The sequence below is a fragment of the Chlorocebus sabaeus genome, chromosome 12 (assembly GCF_047675955.1).
Source record: "Chlorocebus sabaeus isolate Y175 chromosome 12, mChlSab1.0.hap1, whole genome shotgun sequence".
NCBI classification, from domain to species: domain Eukaryota; kingdom Metazoa; phylum Chordata; class Mammalia; order Primates; family Cercopithecidae; genus Chlorocebus; species Chlorocebus sabaeus.
Window position 1 is genome coordinate 111,787,379 of NC_132915.1, and position 21,515 is coordinate 111,808,893.

Genomic DNA, 21,515 nt, shown 5'->3' on the forward strand with positions numbered 1-21,515 from the left:
GTGACCTTTCTCATTTTTACTCCGCACCACCTTCATATAACAAGAGTGTGGAAACTTCCTCGTGAGAGGAAGAATCTGTTTCCCTCATCACATTGGCCATCACTTTAACCTTGACTGCTAACATCCTATTTGAGAGTTGTAAAGCTAAGTCTTATCAGCTTATCATTTCTGATACAGCTTCACCAGCCTCTTCCACTGAATATGGTTGAGATAATATTTCTCAGCGAGAGTTTACAAGTGAACTACCTCTTTGCCTAAGAGATGGAGAACGTAAGCTCCTAGCAGAGTTAAGATTCCAATGGCTGCTTCCCAAGGAAGGAGGGCCCTGGGGAAGTTGGGGTGACACAGGGCAGCTGCCTCGGCCCCCTTCAGGGCAGGAGCACTCCATGGTCCCCGGCTGCCCAGCCCAAATGACACTCCCAGGCTGAGGTCCCCCAGGGGCAGCTGAAGCCTCCACTGTGGCCGTGTGACCTCTCGGCTACCCCCTGCCCCATCCTGTCCTGGGGGTGCCCCGGCCAAACCCTCACACATGACCTTCTCAAGTCCATGCAGCTCCCCTGCCCTGGGAAGGCTCCTGTCCGAGAGGTCGTCTGGGTCAGAGATGCTCACTTCCTCTGGCCTTTGTCACCTTTGCCTTTTCTCTGCAAGGTCTTCCTGCCTTTGAGGAGGGAGCCACCTGTCCCACCACACTCCTGCTGGCCCCTCCAGGCCCTCCTGTTTGAGGAGAGGAGCAAACATAGCAACAGTGTCTAGTAAGAATAAGGGCCCTCGCCCAGTGTATTTTCTGCAAGGAATCAGAGCAAGAAAGTCATTTTCCTCCCAGATCCTGAATTGGAGGCATCCTGCTCTTGAATAAATCCAAGGTGACGTGTCCTCGTTTTCCAATGACGATGCACGCGGGGCCTCCTGAATAATTCTGTCTTGGGGGGCCTATTTTCCGCTTCAGCTTAAAACACTCCCTCATAAACAGATCATCATCAAATCACGTTGTCTCCTGACATTATAAGTAATAAATTGGGTAAAATTCACGCCAGGAAAATTCTAAGAACATAACGATCAAGAAATGAATCCACATAAAGCCCTTCAGAGTCATTTCTGGGGTAAATGGTTTCGAAAATTCTTTTGCAGAAATAGAATTTCTAAAGATTGAATCAAGTGGGCTCCTTGGACCCGGGTAGGAAGGGACTGGCCCCCTTTCTGCGGACTCTGGGTCAGGATGGAGAGCATCAGCTGCCTCACCTGGTGGCAGGTCTCCATGGACAGGTAAGCGTTTGCAGGGCTGTGCTCATGGTCATGAATATTCATGTCCTTCTGTTAAACAGCCTATATGTGTCAGTTTATGTACAAAGGAGAGGAGAGCTCACTGTTCTATTTTTTATTTTATTTATTATTTATTTATTTTGAGACAGTTTTGCCCTTGCTACCCAGGCTGGAGTGCAATGGTGCAACCTCGGCTCACCGCAACCTCCACCTACGGGGCCCAAGCAATTCTCCTGCCTCAGCCTCCAAAGTAGCTGGGATTACAGGCACCCACCACCACGCCTGGCTAATTTTTTTTTTTAATATATATTTTTAGTAGAGATGGGTTTTCACCACGTTGGCCAGGCTAGTCTCAAACTCCTGACCTCAAGTGATCCACCCACCTCCACCTCCTGAAGTGCTGGGATTACAGGCGTGAGACCGGTATGCTCACTGTTTTGAAATTTTTAATGGTATAAAAGAAGACAACACCAAAAGACAACACCAAAACGTCCCCTCCCCCTTGCTGGCCTTCTACTCAGGCCGCTCACCTGGGTCCCGACATCTTCGTGCGTGCTCTGCCAGGTGGCGCGCCAGCCCACTCTGCTTCTGAAAGCATACTAGGGTGACACTTCACATCATTCTGCTGCAAGCTTTTTCCATTTTCTTATGCTCCCCGGACTCCTTCCACACTGGGGCACATGGACCCACCTCCCTTCCAGCCGAGGCCCAGCGGTGCAGGAGGTACCAGGGTTCATTTCGCTGTCCCCATCTGGTCACTTAGGGGGCTCCGCTTTGACAAGGTTGGAGCAGTCCTCGTCAGTGCATGCCTGGACAAACAGTGTGCACGTAACTTCAGGACGAAGGGCTAAGCAACACTGAAATGTGACCTGCACTTTATAGTTAACAGACACAGCAGGATGATCTCCCAACAGACACTGTGTCCTCGTGCCAGCAGGGTCTGGGGTGCCTTCATCCTTGGGTCCTTCCGGGGGACTGTGGAGCTTCCTTGTGTGGTGGGGAAATGCTGCCTTCTTTCATTTGAGTTTCTTTGTTTTTGTTTTTGTTTTGAGACGGAGTCTCCCATCCCAGGTTCAAGCGATTCTCCTGCCTCAGCCTCCTGAGAGCTGGGATGACAGGCGTGCGCCACCAGACCCAGCTAATTTTTTTTTTTTTAAAGTAGAGACAGGGTTTCAACATGCTGGCCAGGCTGGTCTCCAACTGCTGACCTCAGGCGATCCGCCCTCCTCGGCCTCCCAAAGTGCTGGGTTTACAGGCACGAGCCACCGAGCCCAGCCCTTGAGTTTTCTTTAATTATTGACAATGTCACTAATTCTGTAAAGGAAAATAGCCACAGAGGGACTGACTGCTGGCTTTTCTCATGAGCTCAGACTCTGGTCCCCAGCAGGCCCTCAGCCATCTCTCCCAGGTGGTCTCTCCACTCCACATGGAGCACCTTGACGTGGTCCCACTGGACTCTTTGTGCCCTTCACAGAAGGCCAAGCGGAGGCCCAGAGGGGAGCAACAGCCACACAGGGGCCCAAGAGCCCACCAGAGCTCCTCAGGTGAGACGTGAAGCCCTCTGCACCTGTCCCTGCTGCCACCGCCCATCCGCCGTGGACAGCAGAGCCCTGGGCTAGACGGAAAGACGCCAGGAGTCCTCACTTCCTCCATGGCAGATAATGAAGGTGACCCTGTGTGTGACCCCCGGAGGCACCGACTGCACAGCGAGGAGCCTGACTAGGGGGTCCCAAGGCCAAGGCCAGCGCCTCTCACAACAGGAGAGTCTGACAATGACAGACGCCCCTCCTTGTTCCTCCAATGAAGGCCTCACAAGGCACTGTTGAGGCCTCCTAAGAATTTGATAAAAAAATAAAAAGCACCAAACAACCAATCTCTGAACATCGGTAGCTTCGAAAAGGAGTACAAGTGCTTGCTGTTTTGAGAAACTGTTTATTACGTGCCACATACTCTGGCCCAGGAATCTCCCGAAAGCTCTAGGTCACGCTCTCTTACTTTGGAATGCAGGGATTAAATTGGTGAATGATTATGAAATCTTACAGTGGTAAAAGCTATCCCAGGCCTTACCCCAAAGCCAGAAACCACAAAAGAAAACTTGATAGGTTTAGCTACAGAAGAACTTTAAACCTCTACGTAGTAAAAAAATAAAAAGGCCGGACACAGTAGCCCACATCTGTAATCCCAGCACTTTGGGAAGCCAAGGAGGGTGGATCACTCAAGCCCAGGAGTTCAAGGCCAGCCTGGGGAACATGGCAAAACCCCACCTCTACAAAAGCAAAAACAAAAACTAGCCAGGCGTGGTGGCGTGCACCTGTAGTCCCAGCTACTGGGGAGGCTGAGGTGGGAGGATCACCTGAGCCTGGGGAGGTTGAGGCTGCAGTGATCACGCCAGTACACTCCAGCCTGAGTGTACACAGAGTAAGCCCTGTCTCAAAAAACAAAAAAAAAGTTAAAAACACAAAATCCAAAGTCAAAAGAAAAATGACAGAAAACTAAATGCAATGTACAAGAGTATACGGTACTACTGTACAATACTCTGTGTTATTGTACTGCTGTACAATACAGTTTGTTGTTGTTGTTGTTGTTGTTGTTTGAGATAGAGTCTCGCTCTGTCGCCCAGGCTGGACTGTAGTGGCACGATGTCGGCTCACTGAAACCTCCACCTCCTGGGTTCAAGCAATTCTCCTGCCTCAGCCTCCTGAGTAGCTGGGATTACAGGCACCCGCCACCACACCCAGTTAATTTTTGTATTTTTAGTAGAGATGAGGTTTCATCATGTTAGCCAGGCTGGTCTCAAACTCCTGACTTCAGGTGATCTGCCCACCTTGGCCTCCCAAAGTGCTGGGATTAAGGAGTGAGCCACCGCGCCCGGCCACACATTGCATTTACACTGTTGTACAGAGTAGCATATGGTACAGAGAAGAGCTAAATTCCTTCCAGTAACAAGCTCTTAGAATCCCTAAGAAAAAGACACACAGCCCAACAGAAAAACAAAAAATGGGCAAAGAACATAGACAGGCAATTTTCCAAATGGCCAATAATAAAATGAAAAGATGTTCAACATCACCAGCAGTCAAAGAAATTAGGATTCCAGTGATGAAAAGGGCTGTTTCGCCTCTCAGACTGCCAAAGACATAATGCAATGACAGCATCTCAGGGCTGGCAAAAGGACAGGCAAGCGGGCATGCCCGCTCACCAGTGAGTGGACGGCAGGCTGGTCCCGCGTTTCTGGAGGGCATTTTGGCAAAATGCAGCACAGTCTTTGGTCCACCAGCCTCTTCTAGGGATTTGCCCGCAGGAAACGCTCAGAGCTGCTCTAAGGAGGCATCATGAAAGCTGTTCACCACAGCACTGTTTTAAAACCTGTGAAGCAGCACGCCAAAACCTTAACAGTCCCTGTCTCTGGGAAGTCATCTTATTCATTAGATCATCTCCCCCAAAGTTGGGTAATGAAAGAGTATTATTTTATGAGGAAAAAAATGGTTTTTTGAAAACATTCACGAAAGCATTAAAACAATGCTTTAATGGGTTTCCTGACCCCGAAATTGGCCCTCCAGCTTCCCAGGCTGGCATGACTAGAAGCACCTCTTCAAGGCAAGTCTCTGATTTTGATCCTATCAAATTTCTGACACTTTCTAGACAGGAACCGAGCCCACAAATTCATCTCCCAGACACGTGTGGATCAGGGCCCAGGGGGCTTACAGGGGCAGCGCGGTGCCCTGAGCACCATCTGTCCCTTCCACGAGTGGGCGCTGAGGGAGGATCCAGTCGGGTCTGCCCGTTCCCCGCCGCCCGGGGATGCTGAGCACACCCGGGCCACCGGCCACCGCCATCCTCGGGCACACACCCTGGACCTTTTATAAAACAAAACGGGAAAGACTCAAGGTCACATGGTCAGTGCGCAGCAGAAGCAGAAACAGCAGCGGCCTCAAGGTCCAGGGCAGTTCCTAGAAACTGTTCCCTCCCCTGAACCTGGCGGCAGGTGTGCTCCAGGAGCCGCCGCCCCGGGCAGGCCGTGCATCCACTCCCCACCGCAAGCTCGGGTGGGGCAGCCACGGGGACACGCGGGGACCGCCCCCGACCCCAGACCAAGGCCGTGGGGCTGGAGGGGCGGGCAGGCCGGGCTCAGCCTGGAGCCCCCCCGTGAACTTCTGGGAGGAACTCGGCTGGCGGCCGGGGCCCCGCGCGCTCCCTCCCCGCGGCCCCGAGCGCTTTCCCACGGCCACGCCCCCCGCGCCCAGAACTTCCCGGCGACCCCGCGCCCCCTGCGCGCCCCCCGGAGGCGGCCGCGGCACGGGAGCCGGGCAGCACGGAGCTCGGTCCGACCCAAGCGGCTTCGCCCCGCACCCCCGCGGAGGGGGCCGCGTCCGAACCCGGCAGGGCGGGGCGGGGGTGTCCCCGGGGCGCCGGCGCTGCGGCAGGTGGGCGCGCTCTCGCGGGCGGGGGTCCGGCCGGGCCGCGCGCCTCCCCCGGAACTCGGCCGTGCCATTCCCATGATGCCCAGCCACGGGCACGGCTTCCGGAGCGCGGCCGCCGCCGCCACCGCCCGGTAGGTCGCGGGGAGGGGGCGGCCTGGGGGGGTCGCCCCGCCCCCCGCCCCGCCCCTCCCCTCCCCTCCCGCGCTTCCCACGGCGCGGCCGGGGCGCGGGGCGGCTGCAGCGGCGGCGCGCGGGGAGGCTGGGAGGCGGGGGGCCTGGCCGGACGCCCCTGCGCCCCCTCCCCGCGCCCGGGCCGAGGGCGGAGCGCGCCGGCCCCGCAGCCTCCGGCCCGCCCCCGGCCCGCCGCCTCCCCCGGGACGTGGGACGCGGGCGCAGGCGGGGTCCGCGCGGCGGGCGGCGGGGAACTGGCCGAGGTGAGCGGGTGCAGCGCTGGGCCGGGGGTTTCGGGGGCTGGGAAGCTGGGGGCCGGGGACAGGAGGGCCGGCCAGGCCGGGGGCGGCGCGCCGTGCAGGCCGCGGCGGGCGGGCGGCGGGGGCTCCCCGGGGCAGGCAGACGGGGATCGGCGCCGGGGCTACTCCGTACCCCGGGCCGGGGTCCTGGCTCTGGCCTCCGTGCGACTGTCGGTCCGCGCGCCCCGCGCTCCTGGAGCCCCAGGTGAGGCGCAGGTGAGGGCCCGCGGTGGGGAGCCTGGGCCTGGCCCGGGGCGCCCGCTGCCCTCCGAGAATGGCCGCGGCCCGGCCGGCCTGGAGACTGAGGTTCACGCCCTGCGCCAGGCGGAGCTTCCGGGAGGGTGGCCGCTCTCCTGGGCCCCAAGCTCGCGAGTCCTCGGATTCCAGAAACATAACTCCGGGGGTGCAGACCTGCTTGGAGGCCCGGCCTCTTCCCTGGGAGGCGTTCGCTCCCGCCGGGCCAAGTACTAGGTCGCCGATCCAAGCGGCTGGGGTGAGCGCGCCCTCGGGGAGGGGAGCTCCCGTGGGGGACACTGCCCAGCCCGCAGGCCGTGAGTAGCCCGAGCTCGGGAGTCGGGGGAGGTCGGGCGGGGGCAGCCGGGAGGGGCTCACCTTGCCTCCAGTTCCCAAGCACAGGAAATGGCGGTGCAGCTTTGCTAGGGGACGCTTGTTGTGAGGTTGTAAAATTGCAGCTTCTGGAAGGCTGGGAGCGGAATTCTAGCCCACGCCCACTTCTGGGTGGCTGGAGCGGGCCCTCCTGCTGCCCCGCCCGCTCCTGCACCGGGGCTCCTCTCCCTGGCCTGCAGACCCTGGCCTCCTTACCCTGGGGGAAAACCCCACCTGGGAGGTAAGACCGCTCGCTGAGCTGCTTTTCGGCCAACCAAGAAATGTAGAGTATTTGGGGGCGTTTCTCACAGGTGGGCAGACTGTTAGGATGGCGAGGGCCCAGTGTGGGTGCTTTGGTTCTCTCCGGAAGGGTGATGTCTGGACCCAGAAGGTACCGAGTGTTCTCCACCTCTTCCTAAAATCTGATACCGTGTGGCTTTGGGGTGCAGGTGCTGGGTGTCCCCACAGCCACCCTCAAGACCGTATCCTGGGGCAGCAGTTTGACAAAGCCTGCCCCACTGCAGCCTCCGCCTCCCAGGTTCAAGCGATTCTCATGCCTCAGCCCCCGGAGTAGCTGGAACTACAGACGTGGGCTACCACACCCAGCTAATTTATGTATTTTTAGTAGAGATGGGGTTTCGCCATGTTAGCCAGGCTGGTCTCGAACTCCTGGCCTCAAGTGATCCACTCACCTCCACCTCCCAAAGTGCTGGGATTACAGGCGTGAGTCACCATCCCCGAACCAGGGGGCTTTTCAAGAATGATTCATCTTGCATAATGTTTTAAAGCCACAAGCTGTCCCGGGGAGATGCCCCCCCTCGATTTTGTTTTTGTTTTTGTTCTGTTTTTGTTTTTGTTTTGAGATGGAGTCTCCTTCTGTCTCCCAGGCTGGAGTGCAGTGGCGCCATCTCAGCTCACTGCAACCTCTGCCTCCCAGGTTCAAGCAATTCTCCTGTCTCAGCCTCCCCAGTAGTTGGGAGGCACACACCACCAGGCCCAGCTAATTTTTGTATTTTTAGCAGAGGAGGGGTTTCACCATATTGGCCAGGCCGGTCTCAAACTCCTGACCTCAGGTGATCCACCTGCCTCAGCCTCCCAAAGTGCTGGGATTACAGGCGTCAGCCACTGCACCTGGCCAGATTTTTTAATACCATTCTTGGACTAGGTGATTTGACAACTTAGAAAACTGTTCACTAGGTGTCCAGGCCCTCTCTGCAATCAGTCAGGAGCTGTAAATGTGGCTGGTGGAGAACAGAGTATTTCCCCAGGAAAACTCCCCTCCCCCACCTTGTCATCTAGTGGAAAGACACTGACTTGGGCCCGTTTTCTTAAGGTAGTAGTACTGTTTAAGGAGCTACTAGTCTTAATGTAGACTCTCCTCAGCCCAAGGCTAATGCAAATGTTTTGTCATTGATGTCATTTTGCAGAGGCAATTTGAATAACACCTACAATAAGGCAGGCACGGGTCTACTAGCCAGTGAGAGAGCCCCTACCGCATTGTTGGTCCTCAGTGCTCTGTGTCAGTGGGGAATCTCTCCAGAAGGGGACTTTACGGGAGATGTCACGGGCTGCAGTGGGTGGCCAGAATTTGAGAACTAGTAGATAATGTCACATATGTGCCCCATTGCCGTCACTTCAGCTAGCATCAGATCTGTCGTCCAGGATAGCTAGACATTACTTGTGGTTAAATGTATTTGTCTTAATACGTTCAGTTAAATGTATTTGTACTTGGGGTTAAATATCTTAGGGTAAGTTCCTTCAAAAGTTAATTTTGAGCCCTTAAGTTAGTGGTATTTCTTTCCAAAAAAAAAAACTATATGATGAACTGTAGCTTCAGCCTGTAACTAGATGCCTCTGATTCTCTTTGATTCTGGTAGTCAAACGTCTATTGAAAAAGCAGAGAGAGGATGCCTTGGCGTGTAAGTGGAGTGATGAGGACCTGATCCCTGGGCCGTTTGGGAACACTGGCTGCCGTTTGATCACAGTCAACCTGGACTCAGAGCATTTCAAGTAATTTCAAGTAATTCTTGTATTTTAGTTTCCTTTTTAGAGCACAAATTGGTACTAGCAAATGACTTACTTCTGAATCTGTCTCACCCCCTGGTTAATGGCTAGTTACCCCTTTTGGGCTCACCTGTGTGTAGGTGGCCAGCCTCACCTTTTTTTTTCTTTCTCTTTTCTTTTTTCTTTTTGAAATGGAGTCTTACTCTGTCGCCCAGGCTGGAGTGCAGTGGCGCTATCTCAGCTCACTGCAAACTCTGCCTCCCGGGTTCAAGCAGTTCTCCTGCCTCAACCTCCCAAGTAGCTGGGATTACAGGCATGCACCACCACGCCCGGCTAATTTTTGTATTTTTTTAGTAGAGGTGGAGTTTCACTATATTGGTCAGGGTGATCTCGAACTCCTGACCTCAGGTGATCCACCTGCCTTGGCCTTCCAAAGTGCTGGATTGCAGGGATGAGCCACCGCACCTGGCCGCAGCCTCATGTTTTTGAGAAAAGATGGTGGCATGTAAATACCCGATTATGTGCTTGTCAGGAAGCAAATGCCTGGTTAAACAGAGAAAGCTCCTGGTAGAGAAGAATCCATAACAGAGGCAAAACATACGGGCCAGTTTTCACCCACTGCTGAGGTCCTGAGGGCAGCCACGGCCTCTGAGCCAAGGAAAGTTCAGTGTCCATAAGCCTTGGGAGCTTGCTTGCATAGGAACTGCTTTGCACTCCAATTTTGGTGTAGGCAGGTGGGGATCAGAGCAACATGTTAAGAATGAATAGCTGTGCGGTATCCCTGGTATTGTTCTAAGTGACTGCCATCCATCTGGGCTTCCTCCCTACAGTGGCAATCCCCAGGCCTTTCGTGAGCAGGTCTTCAAAGTGTCCCAAGCTCAGCCCAGCACTTGTGCTGAGGCAGCCACCTTTGGTCTGAAATCTGGAAGCACAGGATGAGAAGAGGGACATCACTCTGTTCAGGGTGACTTCTGTGCTAGTTAGCTAAGAATAACAGTCCCATGAGACCACCTGGCAAATTTACATTTGACATTTAACACAGAGAGGGTTTAGTAAAAGCAGCCCTTCAAGATGTTTGGGGAAATAATTTTTGAGTGGCTCACATCATACAACTTTCCGTTCCAGGAGCTTGTTGGTTGGGTCAAGATAAACCTACGTATGACGTCGTGCTGATCCTGGGTTTATAGTCGTCCTTTTTAACCTGCAAAGAAGCATTTGAAGACGTTGTCTCATGGGTACCGCTTGCCAACCTTTGGAGGTAAATAAAACCTCTCCCCTCTTACAGAGAAGGTGGAAGCCCGGAGTGAGAAGGGAAGAGTGGGGAGGTGATGTGCGTGCGTGCCCCGTGTGGCACCGTGGAGGGTGGTTGGAAACATTTTCTTACTGAATCTTCCCAGCAGCCCTGGGCTGGAGCAGATAAACTGTTCCTTTCCCAGCCGAGGAATCCGAGGCCCCAGGAGCACGAGTAAGTCACACAAGGACACCCAGCCAGCTGGACATCGGGCTCCACCCGACTCTCTCAACTCTGTGAGCCCGACATGCTGTTCCTCTGGGGCCTCACTTGGTACTGGCTGCTATCGCTATTCTTAGCTACTTCACGCCCATGTGCTTTCTTTCCGCCCAGGATGTGAAGCCGGCAGAGAAATAAAGCGCCGCCCCTCTGCGCGTCCCTCCCCGTCTGCTAGAATGTTTCTCATGAATGCTCCTCCAGTGGTTGCTCTCCAGTCCAAATGGGAGGCCTTTGGCCCGCCAGGGAGCTGTAGGTTCCCTGGGTGCTTCTCGGAGGCTGACGAGGGCGTGGAGAGCGCGTCGGTGAGCGCCCGGGTGCAGATGCTCATCAGCACGTTGCAGCGTGACGGGGCTGCTCGGGGCACCAGCGATGAGCGTGCTGCGCAGAGGGGCCACAGGGCAGAGGGATGCCACGACGCCAGGCCGGCCGCCAAGCCCACCGTGCACAAGGAGCCGCCCACGCTGGCTGCCTGTGGTCTCGTTGCTGACTTTGACCCCATGGGGGAGGAGGAAACTGCAGACTTTGGCCCGTTGGTGCTAGATTCAGACAGTGACGATTCCGTGGACCGGGACATTGAGGAGGCCATCCAGGAATACCTGAAGGCAAAGAGTGGAGCCACACAGCCCGGGGCCGGTGGGGCTCAGGCAGGCACAGCCCAGCCTTCCAGGGCCGCAGGTGGAGGCAGTAGATGTAAGCCAGAACCGGCTCACGGCAGTGCCCCGACTGCCCTGTGTCCACCAAAACTCGTACCTCGATCAGGTGGTGGCCCCGGCAACCAGGCGGGATCCAGCGAGGACCAGGGCTCCGCCTCCCCGGTCAGTGTAAGCAGCGATGATTCCTTTGAGCAGAGCATCAGGGCGGAAATAGAACAGTTTCTGAATGAAAAGAGACAGCACGAGACCCAGAAATGCGATGGGTCCGTGGAGAAGAAACCAGACACAAATGAACATTCGGCCAAGTCACTCTCGAAATCCCACCAAGAGCCGGCTACAAAGGCGGTGCCTCGGCAGGGCCCCATGGGCGTCCAGAAGGAGTTCGCCTTCCGCAAACCTCCCCGGTTCGCGAAGACGAACGTGCAGCCCAGAAGCCTCAGGTCCAAGGTCACGACCACGCAGGAGAACGAGGGCAGCATGAAGCCAGCAACCTCCTGCCGCCCTTCAGAAGCAGCACAGAATAAAAGTGGGACCAAAAGGGGCACCAGCACAGCAAGGAGGGGAAAGCGAGTCACGAGCCTGGCACAGGCACCCGAGGCGTCTGACTCCAGCAGCGACGACGGCATCGAGGAGGCCATCCAGCTGTACCAGCTGGAGAGAACACGCAAGGAGACCGAAGGGGACCCGCCCCAGACGGCCCAGCTCCGAGAGGAGAGAGCACCTGATCCTTCCACACACAACACAAGCAGCGCCCCGAAAAGTGCCTTGCCCGAGACCCACAGGAAAACACTCAGCAAGAAGAAGCCAGTGGCCGCCAAGACCACAGACCCTGGTCTGGGGGACGCCGACCATTCCCCCAAGCTCCTGAAGGAAACCAAAGCTCCACCTCCAGCGAGCCCGGCCTCCAGGAGTGAGTTTGTGGAACGGTCCTCATGCCGGGCAGACACATCGGCTGAGCTGATGTGCGCAGAAGCAATCCTGGACATTTCCAAGACGATCCTGCCGGCCCCTGTGGAGGGCAGTGACCGGTCCCCGTCTGCAAGCCCCGTCTTCTATTCCTCGAACGTGCCTTCCCGCTCTGACGGCGACAGTAGCTCTGTGGACAGTGATGACAGCATTGAGCAGGAAATCCGGACGTTTTTGGCCCTGAAGGCGCAGTCGGGGAGTTTGCTGGCCAGAGGTGAGAGCTGCCTTCAGGCTGCCCAGGTTCCACTTTTGCCGCCTGGCCTCAGCAGCCAGACCAGTGGCCCCAGGGCCCCCCTTTCTAAAACACGAGACCCACTGGTGGGCTGCAAAAGGAAGCGTAGAGGCGGTGGCCATGTGAGGCCATCCACGCCCAAGAAAACGCGGGAGGTGGTGAAAGACAGTGACCAGGATGCCAGCCATAGCCAGGGGAGAGCCGAGCCTGGCCATGAGGGGCGGGACCTGCCTGTCCAGGGCAAAGCCAGCGAGGCCCCGGGAGGGGAGGGCGCTGCCAGGGGACCCGGCGACACTCGCATGTCACAGGGCCAGGGTAAGACAGACGAGGTGAGGCGCCTAGAAGAGAAGGAAAGCTCCGAAGACAAAAGCAGCTCCCTGGACAGTGACGAGGACCTGGACACAGCCATCAAGGACTTGTTAAGGTCCAAGCGAAAGCTCAAGAAGAGGTGCAGGGAGCCCAGGGCTGCGTGCAGGAAGAAGGTCAGGTTCAGCACCGCCCAGACGCACTTCCTGGAGCAGCTGGGCGGGCTCCGGAGAGACTGGAAAGACAGGGGCCCGCCGGTGCTGAAGAGCTGCCTCTCCAAGTCCAAGAGAGATGGTGGCGAGGGCCCCTGGAAGAAACCCCCCAGTGTCTTTGGCAGCACGGCAGAGAGGACGAAGCAGGAGGGCCCCGGGAGCCAGGACACGGCCCTGGCCTTCCAGGTCAGGAGACCAGCCTCTGCCTCCGCCTCTGCCTCCACGTCTGCCTCCGAAGGGATTCCATTTCCCAGGGAGTCCCAGGGCCCAGCTCCCAGCCCCAGCTCCCTGTCTGATGATAGCAGTTCAGTGGACAGCGACGATAGCATCGAACTGGAGATTAGAAAGTTTTTGGCGGAAAAGGCCAAGGAGTCAGTGAGCAGTTCAGAAGTTCAGGCAGAAGGCCCCACTGCTCTCGGGACAGGGGGCCCAGCCAGGCCAGAGGTGCTGTGCAGAAGGGAGCCGGCCCCACTGCCTGGTGTGTGCACACGGAGCCAGAGGGCCAGGGGGGTCCCACATCTGGCCGACGGGCTTCGAGGCACAGAGAGTGCAGGAGCACAGGGCGCAGCCGGTCTGTTCAGCCAGGGCGGGAAGGGGCTCCCTGCTGCTCCGGCCCGAGGGGATCCGGTGCCACCCAGGAGCACGAGTGGCAGTGTCTCCGCCAAGGGGCTGTCCGTGAGCAGGAGAAACGTTTACGTTCACAAAGACCAGAGCCCACGAGGGGCCGAGCCTGCTGCCAGAAGTGCTTTTGGTCAGCTGCCCAGCTGTGCCACCATGGGCACTGAGGCAGGAGGTGCCAGAGGAACCTTTCACATGGGCTGCGGGAGCCCGAGCTTCCTGACCCCCAGCCCGGGAGCTGAGAGGGACACTGGAGCCCAGGCCGACCGTGCCCTGCCCTGGAGTGACTTCGCCCACCAGAGTCGGCTGCCCAGCCCGTGGGTGCTGCGCTCCGAAGGCAGAGATGCGGCATGGAGAGGGGGGATTGGGAGTGAGAGAGACAAGGGGTCTGAGGGACCCACCCGGGGCCTGCCCAGCCTGCCCCTTGCGGGTTTCTCCCCGCTGCTGTCCACCCAGCTCTTCCACTTTGGAAAGGGTGTCTCCTGGGGGGGCAGGCAGGCTGGCCTCTTCAGCCCCCACCTGGGGCTGCCTCTGCAGGGCCCTTCCTTCTCGGCCTTCAGGGAGGCCCAGGCCGGACCCAGCCCTGTCTTTGGAAGCCCACACTTGCTGGCAAAGAAGGATGGGGGCCCCTGGCCAAGCAGGAAGGCACAGACAGGGCTGAGTTTGCACGACAGGAGGAGCTCGGGCTCGGAGGAAAGCATTTTAGACCTGAGGTATCGACGAAGGGTCATCAACAGAGATGACCAGGACCAGGACGCCTTGGGCAGTGACGCCAGTGACTTCAGCGACACCTCCGCGGAGGACAGTGGCGGCAGCTCCGTAGTGAAGGTCTAAGCCCTTGAGCTATGGGTTCGTGTCCCGGGTTCCGTGCATTCGTGGAAAGCGGCATAGCCATGTGTGTAGCCGTGCGTGCGTGTGATCGTTCTGTGGTTGCAGGGAGGGAAATGGTCTGTTATACATAACCCTGTATATATGTACACCAACATGAAACTTTTATTTAACAGACGTGTCCTGGTAAATATGATTTTTGTAGCTTTTTGTAAATTATTTAAAGTGATGTAAAAAATATTTTTGGAAAATACTGTCGTTCGATTTTGTAGGGTGTTCCTAACTGCAGTTTTCTGTGTTCTGCATACAAGTCTTCGATTAGGAAACATTTGGTTCTTATCATCGCAGCCAGGTTCACAGAGACTCTGATGCTTTTTAGTTGGTTATTGGTGAGAATGCTGGCGGTGACTGCAGTGGTAGCCTGAGGAAGGCCGAGCTGCCCTCCCTGGGAATCGCTCAGATGCCCCCAAGATGTCCGTTGGGAAGCTCCCAGGACAGCACTTTTTATACAGAGGACACCCCCTTGGCCCCACAGTCCTTGGAGGCCAGGGCACATCTGAAAACTGCAATTACAGCCGTCCGCTAGAAAAACGTTTCGAAGCACAATGGCCAGCGAGCACGTGACTGCTCCCTGTTGCATGTCAAATCCACACAGATGTCAGCAGCAGCTGCTCTGCAGCCCAGCCCTGGGCCTGGGTGGGTTCGTGTCCAATCTTGTTCAATCACTAGATGATTCTAACATCGAAATAAACCTCTTTTTATATGGAGTTACTGTTCTTTTTTAATCATGGTTCTTAAAGATAACACACGTGCATTTAAAATTTCCTTTTCCTTGGCCGGGTGCGGTGGCTCACGCCTGTAATCCCAGCACTTTGGGAGGCTGAGGCGGGTGGATCACCTGAGGTCAGGAGTTCGAGACCAGCCTGGCCAACATGGTGAAACCCCATCTCTACCAAAAATACAAAAATTAGCCAGGCGTGGTGGCAGATGCCTGTAATCCCAGCTACTTGGGAGGCTAAGGCAGGAGAATCACTTGAAACCAGGAGGCGGAGGTGGCAGTGAGCTGAGATCATGCCATTGCACTCCAGCCTGGGTGACGAGAGTGAAACTCCATCTCAAAAAACAAACAGATTCTTTTCTTGTGCACACCAATAAGCAGTGCTTAGAACTTTGGTCCTCAGACACCTAGGGCAGAGACGATGTGCAAAGCCCAGTCCTGGGGATAAGCATTCTCCATACCTGCCCTCCAGAAACAGGAGCCCCGTCAGAGGTGTGCCCGAACACCAAGGCCAGCCCTTTGGGTGGCTTTCTGTGGGCGCCTCCCAGGGCGGGATGCACAGGACCCTCTTCTGCACTGCGGTTAAAGGCAGCAGCCTCAGGTCCTCGGTGTTGGCGCCCTGTGATGCCGCCCTGTGTTGGCGCCCTGGTATTCTGTGCCTTCTGCAGAACTCTGAGGCTGCCGCAGTGCCTGTGGCTACTACAGAGACGGAAGCAGTGCTGGGCACTGATGGGCCATGACATGTACATTGTAATTGTTCAGCAGACTTTCATGAGTCACTGGAGGTTCCCACGTCAGCCTCGTGGCTCAGCTGCCATTCAAGGTTTACTTTGGAGCTGAATCTTGTTGGTATTCTAACATGCGAGTGACTTGTCTACACACTGTGCACCCCTGGGTTTTAGCAAGAATTCACTCTTGTATCCAGATGCAGGCATGTGCCCCCTGCCATCCACAGTTATAACATCTGCTGGGTCAGAAGCTGGGACGAGGGTCCCTGTGGTTGCCGTTCCTGTCCAGCCCTGTCTTTTGTGTTTGATATCTTCATTGTGGCATATTGCTTCACTTAAGTGCTTCCAGGAGAAACAGTTTCATGTAATCCGTGCTGTTCTATTTATATTGCTTCCCCCCCCTCCCCGCCCCCCGAGACAGTGTCTTACTCTGTCGCCCAGGCTAGAGTGCAATGGCTCAATCTGGGCTCATGCAACCTCCGCTTCCCAGGTTCAAACGATTCTCGTGCCTCAGCCTCCCAAGTAGCTGGGACTACAGGTGTTTGTCACCTCACCCAGCTAAGTTTTGGATTTTTAGTAGAGATGAGTTTAACCATGTTGGCCAGGCTGGTCTCAAACTCCTGACCTCAGGTGATCCGCCTGCCTCGGCCTCCCAAAGTGCTGGGATGACAGGTCTGAGACACCCCGCCCTGCCTTATTTATATTTGTAGATAGTGCCTGTGGGGGTGTTGGCTGGAAACCTCGTCCTGGGCCTGCTAGGGGAGGCGTTGCAACCACAGTGCACATAGCACTGAGCCTCTCCCACTGCTGCCCCCATGCCCACCCCAGGGTCGCTTGTCTCATGTCTTCCCCAAACCCTGGACCCTTTACACCTTCCGTGACGTTCCCATGTCCTCTGCCAACGCTCCACACAGCAGTGCAGGTCGGAGCTACCGCTGCCCCAGAGAGAAGACCTCCCAAGGTTCGGGGACATGGCGTTTGTAGCACACGGTCACCGGCCCTAGTTAGCATGTTCTGTCCGTCCTTGTGGTACGGCATCCACTGTCCACATGCGGAGCAGTTGCCACTTGGCTGACAGTCACCGTGGGTTAATTACACACTAAGAATGTTCTGGGAACCTGCATTTCTTTATGGAACATTTTGGTCCATTTTCAGTTTTTGTAAAGAGGTGCCGTGTCATCACTGGGGTCACCCCGGTGGGGTGGACTCAAAACTGCACAAGATGTCCCCAGTTCAGAGCTCCTTACCGAGGGCCCTGGGGTCAGGCTTTGCTGTGACAAACAGTGGCTTGCTCAAGCACTGACCAAACGGCCCTCCTGATGGGGTTAAAACAGGCGATCCATGGGAGTCTTCCCTGGGGCTTCCTCGGGGCTTCCTCCGACCTTCGTTCTGCTGATCATGGCTGTCTTTGGAGCTCCTCTTGTCCTGCTTTCAGGAGTCACTGGTGCCTTAAGACTCAGCTGGAGATGAGTCCGTTGGTGCCTACTTTCTTTTCACAAACTGGAATTCCCTGGAATTGTCCGCGGGCCTTGTGACCTGAAAGTGTTGCTTCTTCACCCCTCCACTGCCCTGTGTGTTTTAGAGAAGAGGCCAAGATCCAAGGTTCGTCCACACCTGCCAGTGGGTTTTCCTGTATGGGAGGGGGCTGCAGTCGGGGCAGCCAGGAGCTGTCCAGGAGGGATGCCCGCCCCTGTGTTGGCAGTCTGTCTCCCAGCACCTCCGCAGATTCGGGTGTGACAACGCGGCCTCATCCCATAAATACAGGCCCGGAGCCGCTTTGGGAATAAGTAGATGTGTGCCCGCCCTGTAGGAGTCTCTGGTGGATGGGGTGTCAGTAAGTCAATCTCTTTGCCAGTCTGTAATTATTAAGACCTAGACGTGAGTCACGTCCCCAGAGCCCCTCTCTCTTCCCAGGGAGTAGAGCCAGTGTCCATTTCATCCAATACAAAGAATCAGGAGAGGTCAGGTTTTAAGGTTTCTCGTCCTCTGGGATGGATCAGCCTGATGTCGGGGAACGGGGATGGGAAAGGGAAAAAGTTCTGGTGGGTCTTGTCTGATATTCTCCACGCACGTCCCCATATAGGGGGAGAAGCTTCCTTTAGGGAAGAGTCCCCCTTATTTTATCTGTCGCTCAAACTCTGAAGGGTCAGACAGCAGGTTCTCCCAGCTTGAGATACATTTGCTTCGGAAAATCAAGCAGTACATTTAATTATTAGCACCTTGTCCGCTCATACAAACATGAAAACGCATTGTCCCCTGGATCCCCCCTCCCTCCAAATGAATGAAAGGAACTGTTTAAAGGTGTGCGGGGAACAACACAAAGCCCGCAGTCCACATCTGCAAATCACAACCAGGTTTATTCCCAGGCGTGGCTGTTGGGGACGGTGGGGGACAGATCACATTATGTGCAAAATCTTTGAGGCTTCTGGTATTTTGTGTACTAAATGTAAGATTTTTTTTTCAATGTCAAGATATTTTACTATGTAGTAGAAACCATTCTAATATTGACTATAATGAAAAGATAAAGGTTACTGATGAAAAATACAGAAATATAAATGAAAATGTACGTTGAAGAAGTGGCTGGTTTTGGCCGGGCGCAGTGGTGCACACCTGTAATCCCAGCACTTTGGGAGGCTGAGGCAAGCGGATCACCTGAGGTCAGGAGTTCGAGATCAGCCTGGGCAACACGGTGAAACCCCGTTTCTACTAAAAATACAAAAATTAGCCGGGCGTGGTGGCGCATGCCTGTAATCCCAGCAACTTGGGAGGCTGAGGCAGGAGAATCGCTTGAACCTGGGAGGCAGAGGATGTGGTGAGCCGAGATTGCGCCATTGCACTCCAGCCTGGGCAACAAGAGTAAATCTCGGTCTCACCAAAAAAAAAAAAAAAAAAAAAAAAGGAGGAGTGGCTGGTTTTAAACCAACTCAGCAGCAAAATTCAGTGATTAGTAAGCCACATGAAACTTATTTTTCTTTTTTTTTTTTTTTTTTTTTTTGGAGGCAGGGTCTCACTCTGTCGCCCAGGCTGGAGTGCGGTGGTACAATCTTGGCTCACTGCAGCCTCCGCCTCCCGGGTTCAAGCAATTCTCCTGCCTCATCCTCCCAAGTAGCTGGGATTACAGGTGTGCACCACCATTCCTGGCTAATTTTTGTATTTTTAGTAGACACAGGGTTTCACCATGTTGGCCAGACTGGTCTCAAACTTCTAATCTCAGGTGATCCGCCCATCTCAGCCTCTAAAAGTGCTGGGATTACGGGCATGAGCCATCGCGCCCAGCCTTAGCTTTTAATTTCTGAGTGGAATAAAAAGGCTAAACAAAGCAAAGACTGCTCTGTGGAGTGAAGAGAGAGGGTTTCAGAAATGGCTGTGTCCTTTTTTTTTTTTTTTCAAATATCTCTGCAAACTGATGTTACCCTGTGTTTCCATCGCCTTTCCTGTAATTCTAAGATTTTGAAAGAACACAATACAGATGGGTGCCATTTTCTTTTCATTTTGCAACCCTCCGTTCTGAACACTTTAATCCCAAACAGAAAACATACCCGTTTAGCATTCAGTTAGATCAGTGGACTTGATTTTTCTCAGCATGTCAAGATTTGGAAATCTGTTCCAAAGATGAAGGTCCACATTTGTGATCCCTGGAGTTCTGTCTCCACGTTTGTGATCCCTGAAGTTCCATATGACAAATGCATAGTAGGTTAGGACTGAATCTGCAACTCTGGTGCCGATGGCCTCGCGCCTCCAGGACGTGCCCAAGGCGGGCTCCGGCAAGGCCTGCTCACAGCACTTCCTTGAGGCTCTTTCTCATCTGAGAGGGAGGCACAGTGATGAGACCTGCCCTAGGTGTGAGGCTCGGGCCAGGTGACAATGCCAAAGCCCTTACAATACTGCGAGATGCTGAGAAACGGATTGCCGGGCACATGCCCGGGCCTGGGCATGGGAGATGGGCACGCTCACAATTCAGAGGTATTGGAGTTTTTCATCTTTCCAGATGCTTACTCTATTTAGAATAAACGAATGGAGTCCAACTTTCCATCAGCTCATTAGCAGCTGTACAGAAATAACGTTTTATTAGACACAACCAACTAAAGCACTCGGTGCCCAACTGAGATGCCGGAATCGAGCCTGTGAAGCCCACAGGAGGGAGGCACCTGTTGCTGTTGGTTGATACTCCCAGCCTGGGCCCCTATAGCGCCTCAGCTAGAATTGGGGGTGTTTTCCAAGTGAAGTGGTTTCATCAGGTGTGACTTTGCCTGCAGGTGTGACTTTGCCTGCAGATGTGACTTTGCCTGCAGGTGTGACTTTGCCTGCAGATGTGACTTTGCCTGCAGGTGTGACTTTGCCTGCAGATGTGACTTTGCCTGCAGGTGTGACTTTGCCTGCAGGTTTTGCCTGCATGAAGCAGTATTGCTACAGCAGTGCAGGTGTTCAACAGTTCTAGGCTGGCAGGGAAAGAACCTCAGTCATTTGGCCTGATGGCTTCATCTTACCCTGGGGTTGTAACCTGCTTTTCAAAATCATCTGTGGAGGAAGGAATGCTTTTTTTTTTTTTTTTTTTTTTTTGGAGACAGAATCTTGCTCTGTCACCTAAGCTGGAGTGCAGTGGCGTGATCTCGGCTCACTGCAACCTCCGCCTCCCGAATAGCTGGAATTACAGGCACGCACCACAACACCCCTGGCTAATTTTTGTATTTTTAGTAGAAACGGGGTTTTGCCATGTTGGTCAGGATGGTCTCAAACTCCTGACCTCAAGTGATCTGCCCGCCTCAGCCTCCCAAAGTGCTGGGATTACAGGCGCGAACCACCCACCACGCTCGGCCAGGAATGCATTCTTTTCAGCATGTTGAGAAACCTGATTGATAAGGCATGTTATTATTATTTTTTTTATTTCAATAGACGCTAAACACAGAGGGATTACTGGTATTCTGGTATTTTTAAGGAATGACTGCAAAAACATTTTCAATTTGATGCCTGGAGTCTCTGCTGGTTTTTTAGCTCAGAAGAAAGATATTACATAGATCCTGGCTTCAGGGCCAATTTTGTATATTTTTAATTAAATGTATTAATTTTCTCTGGGAAGCATTTCCATCCCAAATTGGACATTAAGACTGTTGCCAAAATGTTTGCTTTTGTGTATTAATAATAGTTTATATGAAGAAATAACCCATCGTGATGTTTAACTTCTTCCCTGATTCGTGAGTAGAATCCCTGCGGATAAGAATCTATACACAAGATATTATTGATGGTATATAAGAGGAGTTTATTTTTTCCAGTTTCAGCACTTTCTAAATTTCCTATAATGAACACATCGTGCTCTCATAGAGGGAAAAAAATCCATGTCATAGACAGAATTTTTTTTTAAATTGAAGATCCTGTAACTCATAGTAAACATGGATTTATGACTACACAGAGATGAAAATCCACTTAATGTAGTTATTACCCCACCTTAGCAAAATACAAGTAATCCCATGCCTGCTTTTTTTTACTTTTTATTGAAATTTTAAAATAAACATAGAGGATGCCCATGTCTGCATCACCCCCTTCCACAATGAAGGGCAGTCACCAGTCTTGTCTCTGCCCCTGCCCCTTGCTGGAGCATGAAGCACACAAACATGGCGGAGGAGGTCCACCTGCAACCCGTGCTCCTCGAGTAATCTCAGACAGTAATGACCCTCCTGCCTGTTCAGCCTCGACTTGGCTGACGCGGCATCTGCTCCTCCTCCTGGCCCTCGCCCACACCCCAGTGGGGCATCCCATGCCCTTGTGGGAACCCTGCAGGGTTGGTGCAGATCTCAACCAGGGTGCTGGGTGCTTTTAGGACGGGAGATCTGCTCCCTAACTGGTCTTGTGGGTAACATGGCTCCCAAATATAGACATGAGCGGAGTTAGCCGCCAGCACTCCTGATGCGCAGGCCAGGACTTGGGCCCC

The 21,515-nt window shown here is 54.4% G+C and overlaps 1 protein-coding gene and 1 long non-coding RNA gene across 9 annotated transcripts; one reads left to right on the forward strand and one right to left on the reverse strand.

Annotated features, from left to right (window-relative positions):
* Window positions 1-2,330: 2,330 nt before the first annotated feature.
* On the reverse strand, window positions 2,331-6,365 carry LOC140713002 (uncharacterized). The gene is made up of 2 exons (XR_012094901.1): window positions 6,282-6,365; window positions 2,331-5,114 (listed from the first exon to the last, which is right to left on the reverse strand). It is a non-coding gene; the product is annotated as an uncharacterized lncRNA (long non-coding RNA).
* PPP1R26 (protein phosphatase 1 regulatory subunit 26) lies at window positions 5,690-14,850 on the forward strand. Of its 8 annotated transcripts, none has more exons than XM_008005711.3 (4): window positions 5,872-6,112; window positions 8,632-8,764; window positions 9,884-10,016; window positions 10,383-14,850. In XM_008005711.3, exon 4 carries the CDS (start codon window positions 10,445-10,447, stop codon window positions 14,087-14,089), a length of 3,645 nt encoding a protein of 1,214 aa, XP_008003902.3. In that variant the 5' UTR covers window positions 5,872-6,112; window positions 8,632-8,764; window positions 9,884-10,016; window positions 10,383-10,444; the 3' UTR covers window positions 14,090-14,850. The 8 variants fall into 8 exon arrangements, with proteins under 8 accessions (XP_037842926.2, XP_008003902.3, XP_072878191.1 ...); XM_073022090.1 differs by having other exon boundaries at window positions 5,944-6,112; window positions 10,156-14,850; XM_073022091.1 differs by having other exon boundaries at window positions 5,944-6,112; window positions 10,159-14,850.
* Window positions 14,851-21,515: the final 6,665 nt, after the last annotated feature.